This window comes from Staurois parvus, unplaced genomic scaffold (assembly GCF_062004578.1).
Source record: "Staurois parvus isolate SC_StPar_1 unplaced genomic scaffold, SC_StPar_1.0 ptg001283l, whole genome shotgun sequence".
In the NCBI taxonomy this organism is placed as follows: Eukaryota; Metazoa; Chordata; class Amphibia; order Anura; family Ranidae; genus Staurois; species Staurois parvus.
The window spans coordinates 1,436,041-1,447,500 of NW_028319079.1; the positions used below are offsets into that span (position 1 = coordinate 1,436,041).

General features: G+C 44.2%; 1 protein-coding gene across 2 annotated transcripts in view; it reads left to right on the forward strand.

The window, feature by feature from the left end:
• The window catches only part of MPZL1 (myelin protein zero like 1), a 59,605-nt gene that overhangs the window by 44,572 nt on the left and 3,573 nt on the right, over positions 1 to 11,460 (forward strand). Inside the window, exon 4 of one of the 2 annotated variants that reach the window (XM_089660832.1) lies at positions 11,039 to 11,111. The exons of the other annotated variant lie outside the window; for it this stretch is intronic. Within the exon in view, the coding sequence (XP_089516958.1) occupies positions 11,039 to 11,045 (7 nt within the window). The 3' untranslated portion in view covers positions 11,046 to 11,111. The remainder of the gene's footprint in view (positions 1 to 11,038; positions 11,112 to 11,460) is intronic. 2 annotated transcript variants of the gene reach the window in all.

Consider the following 11,460-nt stretch of genomic DNA (forward strand, 5'->3'; position numbering starts at 1 on the left):
GTGAGCGCTGACAGTGACAGTCCTGTGTTCTCCCTGTCACTGAGCTGCAGTGAGGACTGCTGCATTCTGCATGGAAGCAGTGGCCTCTCTACAGTGGTCAGACAAAAATTCTGCTGAGTCACTGCTGTATCTCCGCAATCCCCAATGTCCCTGCCCCCTGCTGATTTGAGAGCTCTAACTGTGACTCGGCGTGGGGGTTGAATTCTCAGACTGATGCAGAGAGACCACTGCTTCCACACAGTGGCTGAATGACGAGAAGTGGAGGGTTGAACTTTGAAACAGCAGGATCAGCATGACTATCAGATCAGTAGCATTTTTGCAAATAGGTTGGCAATGGCAGCCTCCACATTTGTCCAATCAGAGGTTTCGTTTGAAACCTTTGCTTGTGTTTTGGAGCCTCCTGGATAAGAGGTCATAACTTCCAACTCCAAGGCTGCATGCTAGTTCTGAGAAAAACAATATCTGACACAAGTGACTGAAGTGATTAAAGTGATCTGGCAGTCAGTAAATGCCCATATTAATCAGGTGGCATTACATTATAGGCATTTTGAAGGGAATCTGTCACCACACAGAACTTCAGTTGACCAATGTTCCATTGTTAATGTGATTGTAAAGGCTCATCATTCTATGCATGAACGTAAAAAACCTTCAATGTGAGGCAGCACCCCCAGCCCCCCTAATTCTTACATGAGCCCCATCTCAATCCAGAGATGTGCACAAGATCCTCGTCTCTCCTGGGTCTTTCCGTCCTCATTGGCTCCCCTACTGTCAATCACAGCCAGTGAGCCAATCGGAGAGAGAGCGTGGGGGGTGGCATGCCGAGCCAAGTTCTGTGTGAAAGGACATACAGAGAAGTGGCTCGGGAGTAAGCCTGCTTGGCTGCCCCTATAGCAAGCTGCTTGTTATTGAGGTCCTAGGCAGGAGAGAGAAGGGCCAGGAATGCCGGCAGGGGACCCGGGAAGGGGAGGATTTGGGCTTCTCTGTGCAAAATATTCACACACAGCAGGTAAGTATGACATGTTGGTAATATGTAAACAAAAAAAAAAAAAAATCTGCCTTTTAATATCATCATTTTAACATACAGCCTTGCTGGGAAGGATTGCCTGGATAAAGGGCTGAAATGTTTGCATGTCCTGGGAAGATGCAGCTCTGTGGTCCCTGTTGAATGAGGATTAGAATCTGAGTTCACAGATTGGTTTATGGGGTCATGTGACCAAGGTGCCTACAGAAAACAGCATGGGGGGGGGATCCCCTTGTATGTAAAGAGCTGATAGAAGATTTGACCTGCTGATGTTCACCCAAAACTGACACATTAAAAAGATCCGGTACTGAGAGAAATTGTCGGCTACCATTGCTACCCTCCTTCTGAAAATGCTGGTTCCCAGGCTCCTATAATTTTTGGGACTAGGACGGTGACTTGGAGGATTAATCCAAAAGATCAACAGAACCACATTATCAGGCGGTCAGCAAAAGATATCGCTGTATTTGTGTCTGTGTCATTTTTGGACGGACCCAATTGTGAAGCCCACACTGAAGTATGTCTGCATTTGTTTACTGACCTCCAGCCTGAAGGACGCTACATAGGAGTCCAGTGTGGTCAGGCCCCAGCGATAGATCAGGGAGAGGTAACCTTTGGTGTTCCTGTTTGATTGGCAAAGTTTCTGCTGTGAGTAATGGAGTGCGTTGCCAGTTGTTTGCATGCGGTTTCCTCCAGTGTGCTATAACAGGTTTCAGTTTGTGTGCTTCTCCTGCCCACCTACCATACAGAGGGTAAAACTTCACGATGGGGGGGCATAACAATGGCACCCTGTTTGTAGTGTAATGCTGATGTTATGTCCTACAGCACCTCTCATTGCATCATTGAGGGCTACCTAGGGGCAGAGAAACCCTGCACAGCATGTGACTGGCCTGAATAAGTGTGAAAAAATTTAAAAATAAAAATGAAATATCCACTGGGTAGGGGGGCTGGATTTGGGTTTTAAGGAGGTTAAAGCCCAATTTCGAGTACAAGAACAAGATTATCCTTGCAGTGGTTCCCCACTCAACTGCTCATTGAGTATAGTGGTACAGAGATAAGGAATGATACTTGCCTTACACCTCATTGCTGTAGGCTCCCTCCATCCTTGAAACAAGTCCTTCAGAAGATGTTTCTGGCCATGGTTGCTTGTCTGCTTCTCCCACACACACTGCAGGATTTATAGCTCTGCATTATACATGATGATGTCAAGGGATCGCCCACAGAATGTCGAGGAGAAGAGCATTGGAGTGAGGAGTAAGAAGTATTGCATTTCCTTCAGCTCCCCCTTGCCTAACAAGCATGTAACCCTTGCAATGAGGAGGACCCAACTGCAAAGGTTATTTTTTTTTTCCTTCTTCTTGGAGTTGGGCTTTAAAGCAATCAACTCTGTGTAGCTTAGATGCATGGGAAGTTCCAGTGACAGTTGGACAGAGTTTCATAAAAAGTCAATATTGCTTATTCTTTACCTGCCGGTGATGGCCACTATCCTTCAAACAGCAGCGAAGATATCTCTACCCCCTCCTCTCCTTCCAAAATGTATGGTATATGGTTTTCTAGCTTGATTGCTGCCCCTTTGTTAGTTGTCCCCTTGGCGCAGCCGGGTTGGCTGGGGACCCCTTGGCGCAGCCGGGTTGGCTGGGGACCCCTTGGGGCAGCCGGGTTGGCTGGGGACCCCTTGGGGCAGCCGGGTTGGCTGGGGACCCCTTGGGGCAGCCGGGTTGGCTGGGTACCCCTTGGCGCAACCGGGTTGGCTGGGTACCCCTTGGCGCAGCCGAGTTGGCTGGGGACCCCTTGGCGCAGCCGGGTTGGCTGGGTCCCTTTGGCGGTGTCAGGGTTCCCGGGTTGAGTTTTTTTGTCATTTTATGTTTAGAGGAGCAGAAGGAAAGAGACACAAAACGTGAAAGTAAAAAATGGATCTTCCTCTTGAAGACTACATTTCCTTCTGCAGCATAATCTCTCTTCTCTTGACAATAGCCATGCCACCAGATATCCCCACAGGCTAATCACCTTGCAGTGCAAGGCAATGTGCAAACAGGATAGGGGCGGGGAAAAAGAACTGTGGCTCTTTGTCCATCACAAATAGACAAAGAAATTTCCAAGTAGAACAAAACCGATGTTTACCTTCACTAATGTCTTCCTTTTGAAGCATATTGTCCACTACACAATGAAAGGTGCGGATTCAGAGAGAACTCCACCCAACCTTTTGGCTGGAGGAGATTAAAGGAAAGCATTTCCTGATTGGAACATGGAGGCCACATTTGCTGACTTATCGGTCTGTGCTCCTTCAGTTGACTGATTTACCCTCTGGATTTAAAGTAGAACCAAACATTCCCAATAATAGAAATAATAGAAGTACTGGGTTTGCACTGCATTTGCCTAATACTAAGATTGCTGACGTTGTGTTTGTGTTTTTATATATATATATATATATACATATATATATATATGTCAGGTCCATAAATATTGGGACATCGACACAATTCTACAATTCTAACATTTTTGGCTCTATACACCACCACAATGGATTTGAAATGAAACAAACAAGATGTGCTTTAACTGCAGACTGTCAGCTTCAATTTGAGGGTATTTACATCCAAATCAGGTGAACGGTGTAGGAATTACAACAGTTTGCATATGTGCCTCCCACTTGTTAAGGGACCAAAAGTAATGGGACAGAATAATAGTCATAAATCAAACTTTCACTTTTTAATACTTGGTTGCAAATCCTTTGCAGTCAATTACAGCCTGATGTCTGGAACACATAGACATCACCAGACGCTGGGTTTCATCCCTGGTGATGCTCTGCCAGGGCTCTACTGCAACTGTCTTCAGTTCCTGCTTGTTCTTGGGGCATTTTTCCTTCAGTTTTGTCTTCAGCAAGTGAAATGCATGCTCAATCGGATTCAGGTCAGGTGATTGACCTGGCCATTGCATAACATTCCACTTCTTTCCCTTAAAAAACTCTTTGGTTGCTTTTGCAGTCTGCTTTGGGTCATTGTCTATCTGCACTGTGAAGCGGCGTCCAATGAGTTGTGAAGCATTTGGCTGAATATGAGCAGATAATATTGCCCGAAACACTTCAGAATTCATCCTGCTGCTTTTGTCAGCAGTCACATCATCAATAAATACAAGAGAAGCAGTTCCATTGGCAGCCATACATGCCCACGCCATGACACTACCACCGCCATGCTTCACTGATGAGGTGGTATGCTTAGGATCATGAGCAGTTCCTTTCCTTCTCCATACTCTTCTCTTCCCATCACTCTGGTACAAGTTGATGTCGGTCTCATCTGTCCATAGGATGTTGTTCCAGAACTGTGAAGGCTTTTTTAGATTTCGTTTGGCAAACTCTAATCTGGCCTTCCTGTTTTTGAGGCTCACCAATGGTTTACATCTTGTGGTGAACCCTCTGTATTCACTCTGGTGAAGTCTTCTCTTGATTGTTGACTTTGACACACATACACCTACCTCCTGGAGAGTGTTCTTGATCTGGCCAACTGTTGTGAAGGGTGTTTTCTTCACCAGGGAAAGAATTCTTCGGTCATCCACCACAGTTGTTTTCCGTGGTCTTCCGGGTCTTTTGGTGTTGCTGAGCTCACCGGCGCGTTCCTTCTTTTTAAGAATGTTCCAAACAGTTGTTTTGGCCACGCCTAATGTTTTTGCTATCTCTCTGATCTGTTTGTTTTGCTTATTCAGCCTAATGATGGCTTCACTGATAGTGACAGCTCTTTGGATCTCATCTTGAGAGTTGACAGCAACAGATTCCAAATGCAAATAGCACACTTGAAATGAACTCTGGACCTTTTATCTGCTCATTGTAATTGGGATAATGAGAGAATAACCCACACCTGGCCATGGAACAGCTGAGAAGCCAATTGTCCCATTACTTTTGATCCCTTAACAAGTGGGAGGCACATATGCAAACTGTTGTAATTCCTACACCGTTCACCTGATTTGGATGTAAATACCCTCAAATTAAAGCTGACAGTCTGCAGTTAAAGCACATCTTGTTTGTTTCATTTCAAATCCATTGTGGTGGTGTATAGAGCCAGAAATGTTAGAATTGTGTCAATGTCCCAATATTTATGGACCTGACTGTAAATATATATATTTATCAGAGGCCCAGAGAGTAAAATGATGTCTGTTGCAATTTTTTATGTCACACGGTATTTACACAGCAGTTTTTCAAAAGCTATTTTTTTTGGAAAAAATACACTTTAATGAACTTTAATGCACAAAAACACAACATTTAAAGCCCAATTGTTTAGTAAATTATAAAGGATGTTACGCTGAGTAATTATATGCCTAACATGTCACGCCTTAAAATTGTGAACGCCTGTGGAATGGCGACTAACTATGCTACTTAAAAATCTCCATCAGCGACACTTTAAAAGCCTTTACAGGTTACCATTTTAGAGTTACACATTAGGCTGGAGCTAGAATTATTGCTCTTGCTCTGACGTTCATGGGGATATCTCATGTGTGTTAAGATCACCATTAACATATAGTGAAGGAAGGAAGTATTTTAACTCCTGCTGATTTTGAATGTTTGCCCACTCACAAAGAAATGATCAGGCTAAAAATCGAATGTCCTGTGTATTGTGACACTGAGAGACAGAATAGCAGCAAAAAAATTCAAAAGAAATGCATGTCTAACAAATGATGACTGATTTGCATGTTCATGAGGGAAATAAGTATTTGATCCCCTATCATTCAGCAGGATTTCTGGCTACCAGGTGTCTTTCATACAGGTAACAAGCTGAGATTAGGAGGAGTCTCTTAAAGGGAGTGCTGCTAATCTCATTCTGTAAAAAAAACACCTGTCCACAGGAGCAATCAATCAGATTCCAAACTCTCCACCATGGCAAAGACCAAAGAGCTGTCCAAGGATATCAGGGACAAGATTGTAGACCTACACAAGGCTGGAGTGAGCTACCAAACTATCGTCAAGCAGCTTGGTGAGAAGGTGACAACAGTTGGTGCAATCGTTCGCAAATGGAAGAAACACAAAACAACTGTCAGTCTTCCTAGGTCTGGTGCACCATGCAAGATCTCATCTCGTGGAGTGTCAATGATCATGAGAACAGTGAGGAATCATCCCAGAACTACACGTGAGGATCTTGTCAATGATCTCCAGGCAGCTGGGACCACAGTCACCAAGAAAACAATTGGTAACACACTACGCTGACAAGGATTGAAATCCTGCAGTGCCCGCAAGGTCCCTCTGCTCAAGAAAGCACATGTCCAGGCCCCTCTGAACATCTGAATGATGCAGAGGAGGACTGGTTGATAGTGTTGAGGTCAGAGGAGACCAAAATCGAGCTCTTTGGCATCAACTCAACTCGCTGTGTTTGGAGGAGGAGGAATGCTGCCTATGACCCCAAGAACACCATCCCAACTGTCAAACATGGTGGTGGAAACATTCTGCTTTGGGTTGGTTTTCTGCTAAGGGAACAGGACAACTGCACCGCATCAAAGGGACGATGAACGGGGCAATGTACCGTCAAATCTTAGGTGAGAGCCTTCTTCCCTCAGCCAGGGCATTGAAAATGGGTCATGGATGGGTGTTCCAACATGACAATGACCCAAAACACACGGCCAAGGCAACAAAGGAGTGGCTCAAGAAGAAGCACATTAAGGTCCTGGAGTGGCCTAGCCAGTCTCCAGACCTTAATCCGATTGAAAATCGGTGGAGGGAGCTGAAAGTTCGAGTTGCCAAATGTTAGCCACCAAACCTTAACGACTTGGAGAGGATCTGCCAAGAGGAGTGGGCCAAAATCCCTCCTGAGATGTGTGCAAACCTGGTGGCCAACTACAGGAAACGTCTGACCTCTGTGATTGCCAACAAGGGATTCGCCACCAAGTACTAAGTCATGTTTTGTGAAGGGGATCAGATACTTATTTCCCTCATGAACATGCAAATCAGTCATCATTTGTTAGACGTGCATTTCTTTTGATTTTTTTGTTGCTATTCTGTCTCTGTGTTACAATACACCGAACATTCGACTTTTAGACTGATCATTTCTTTGTGAGTGGGCAAACATTCAAAATCAGCAGGGGATCAAATACTTATTTCCTTCACTGTATGTGTGTGGGACTGACACATGCGTTCGCCTTTGTGTGCAAGCACGGTGGAACGGGGTGCTTTCAAAAAAACATTTTTATTTTATTTTATTTTTTTTTGCACTGTAACTTTTTTACTGTTTTATTTTTTTACTTGCACTGCTATTTTTTAGCGCTTTTATTGCTATCACAAGGGATGAACAGCATCCTTTGTGATAGCAATACGCTATACAATATGACAGGTCCTCTTTTCTGATACATCTTGGATCTCTTAGACCCAACATCTCTCCTCTACCTTTAAAAACATCTGATCAAACCAAGACCAGTTTGATCAGATATTTTTACAAGCCAGGAATGGCTTTTTTTTTACAGTCCCAAGCTCCCTGGTGGAATGGGAGAGCCGGAGTGACACCAGAGGGTGGCCCTCCTGCAGCATGTAAAAGCAATCCAGCGCCTGTTCGGCTGCTAGGATTGCTTTTGATTTTACATTACAGAGAAAAAAAAAATGTACATGACCAGGATGATGCCTGCAGCAGGCATCATCCTGGTGTAACCACTTCAACCTCGTGATGTACCAATATGTTGCGGAGGCTGAAGTGCTTAATTCTACTTTCATTACCAAACCTAGCTGGCCAAAAAAAAAAATGGCAGTTAGATTGTTGAGACAAACTAACACTGACATGGGTGCTGAGAATGGTCAGTATTTATTCATTTAGGTAAAACATTTATGCCAAAGGGAAAAAAAGCTGTTAGCAATAACTGCTGAAAAGGGTTAGCAGGAGATTGACTTTAATTCGTTAAGTCCATAAAAATCTGCTGGTCCATCTAACACGCCTCTCCCCCCATATTGACAATGCCGTTGACCAAATGTGTCTCCATTGCTCCTCCAGTGGAGTGCAGACACCCTAGAACAGGGAAGTCTGTCATTGTCCGGGGCACCAGGTGAATATAAAGGTGAAAAGGACTAAATGGAAACTTTGGCACCCAAAACATCTAATGATTGGTAAGCTACAGTAGATTACCATTTAGTTTTTCGGTTTTATACTGCTTTTAGTGAGAGTTCAAAGCACTGAAACTATAAAATCACTATATTAGCCAAGCAACTTGCCTTTTCAGCAGGAGAGCAGCAACGGGAGCCACGGGTTTTTCTAAGGAAAGGTTCTCTTTAGGGTGCAAAAATACATAAAGCTTCCATCGTGCCCTGTTGCCTTGATCCACACTACTAAATTCCAAGATTGGAAACGGGCATTGGTGAATTGGTAAACCTTCCTGACCCCCTGCACGGTCAGGCGAGAGCTTTTGGTGGGACTTTAATAGGGGCATATCATGGCGTGCAGGTAAGTAATATTTTTCTATTCCCCACCTATCCCCCTACAGCCATAGGTGGAGTCTCCCTTTAAGTGAATGATTTGTTGTATCTTCTGAATTTTGAGTATGTGATGACAGTTTGTATTTGATACCAGTGATGTCCATTTGCTGTGTGTTTTGGTTTTGTTTGCTAGCTTTAATTGAGTTCTTTAATTCCTTGACATCTCTGTTAACAATGTAGTTCTTTAGTGGTACTGTAACTAAACCCAATAATGTAAAATAATATAACGAGTGGTGAATGGTTAGAACCTGTATAAAATATAGTGCCTTTTACACTTTTTTGCTTTCTTCTTCTGACCTAACCCAACCTCCAACCCTCTCCTCAGATTCATACTTTAATTGCTCCAACGACCGCTGTTTATATCCAGCAATGCAGGTTTTTTACTGTCCTGGCTGCACCTGCACATTACAGCCTATTAGACTCATATTGAACTCAGGCAGCGGACGATCGGAGACGGTCCCATAGACGTTTATAGGGCTGCTGGATGGTGAAAACTTGTAGCGCTGGATGTAAACAAACAGTGGCTGTTGGATCTGTGCAAGTAAGTATCTTTGGAGGGGGAAGGGAAAAAACGGATGAATGCTCTTTGTTATAAAGTGCGTTTATCCTTTAAAATGCTATATGTCCTCATTGGGAATCTCCTCTTGCTTCCTGGTTTGTGTGAGGCTTGTCGGGACCCGTTCACAAATGCTATGCCTCCGTGCATTTTTGTGATTTGGCAGAACAAAAACACTGCATTGTATTCCTACGGGTGGCCATATGTAAGCGCATGTGCGTCCATTTACGTTTAGGTCCCCGTTTGCAGACCTGAGCAGATGTGGGCAGGTAAAGGTGGACACACATCTGTTTAGAACATGCCCATTGGGATCACATGGGTCAGTTTTTGCCTCCATCACAAGATGGAGGGAAAAAATAGAACAGAATCGGAATACGCATGTGTGTCTTTTTCCGTTCTGATCATACTTGGAGCTGAGGCACCCCTGTGAAAGGGACCTTCACTGGACAGTAAGTGAGAAGAAATGTCACTTGTAGAGACACAAACAGCAATAGAAACCTTAAAGCGGAGTTCCACTCACACTGTCAAAAAAGAAGTCAGCAGATTCAAAAACTGTAGCTGCTGACTTTTAAAAAACAGCCACTTGCCTGTCCCTCGGTCCCGCGGTGTGTCCCCTGCAGCCCGTTTCACCGGCCGTCCTGGATTCCAGGAGGCCGCCACCTTCAGTGTGGGCACCCGTCTGATAGCTTGCGGCTTCACAGCCGGGTACCCACTGCACATGTGCGGGTAGCGCTGCGCTTCATGAATGGTCCTGTACTCTTCTGGGACCTGTCACGTGTCCCAAAAGACTACAGGGAGGGAGGTAGGACACCACCTGTTTCCGATCGCCTAGGCAATTGGACCGGAAGTGGGAATGGGTACCTGTCAAATTCGGGTACCTGCTCCCAAAGGTACCAATCCTTAATGGGGAGCGGGGGAGCAGTCCTTAAAGCGAAACTTCCCCTTTTAGGTGGAGCTCCACTTTAAAGATGTTTTTACTCCCTGTATTTTTTTTCTTCTGTTACCCTTTTGGGAAGATTTTCTATTGGTTCCTGTTGTGTCTGACACCCATCATGACATAGACAGGAGGTGATGGGGAGTCTTTTGAACAACCCAAGCTGAGCTTTAATTAAACCACATGATTAATGGGTTCCTTTTGGGGGATCTGATTTTGAGAACTGTGGTTGGTTGTTTTTACACCTGCCATTGCCCCAACAAAATGGTCCTCTTCTCCTGATGGACTATTATTTTTCTTTTGATTATGGAGGAAGCAATAGAAGTGACACCACCACAATGTGAGTGAAAGAGGGGCCAGGAGCTATGGTGGGGAGATGTCTTCATTGGAGGTCTCAAGGGACTAAAGAGAGCCCTTTGGAGGCACAGATTGCCCGTGTTTGGAGATTAAAGGTTTATTTGCACTGGCTCCAACCTTAACGGATATGCTGGAATAGTTCCTCTGTAGCTAGTGCAACATCATTAATTCAAACATGATGTCTCCTGCAAGGCTCAACTTGCAACCTAGTTTACAAAAATTCTGTATGGCTACAAAAAAATTATTTAGTACCACTTAAAGGAGGTCCTCACAAAAAAAAGGCTGTGCAGGTTCTGGTAGTTGCCAGGGAATCTAATATATCACTTTGACTTTAGTGACAAGCTTTCTTTATTGGAGGTCCTGGCTCTGCCTGAGTAATGTAAAAATAAAGGCAAGAGTGAGGGCCTGTCTTGGTTTACAGAGCTAGGAACCAAGATGTAGAGATCTCTCCTCCATAGCCGTTTGAGAGATATAAGAAGCTGGTGGGTCATTCAACATTTATTCAGAATCAAAATATTTTTCATTTTACAGGGTTTTCCTTGGAGGCCTTAACACACGTTGACCCTTCCTTTCTCACTTGCATGGCTGAGGTGTCTCAAGTCTTTCTGCTCCTGTCTAAATCACGTAACCGGTTTGAAATAATCCAATTAATCTGAGTGAAGTTTGCATGGGGTGCCCTAAACTGCCTTCTCCTCTCGTCTTGGTTTGGACATAATCCCAGTCTCTTGCTCTCCCTTACAGACACTGATTTTGGTAAAGACGATGGAATAAGCTTAATTGGTCTTTCTGATGTCCCTCTTCCACTTTTCTCATGGTAACTTTGGCCTGGTACTTTTCTCCTTGGTGTGCTGTTCCTCAGACTGCTTTGCATTTCAACCGCTGCACTAACCACTAATGCCCTTTCCATTTGCCTGCTGCTTGTTGCCTCCTGTGGCTAGAACGCCGGGTCCCCTGCCTCTTAAAGGGAAACTGAGAGTTTTGGCATTTATTTATTTTTTATTTGTTTGTTTTTACTACTTATATAAAAGCTTTAAATAACAGATATTAGAGACACACATGACACTAGTTTTAAAACATTTTGCTTTTTTTCATATAAGAGAGCCCTTCGCAGAAGCTTTCTTTTTCTCATCCTCTTTCCATCCATCCCTTTTCTTGTCTCCTGG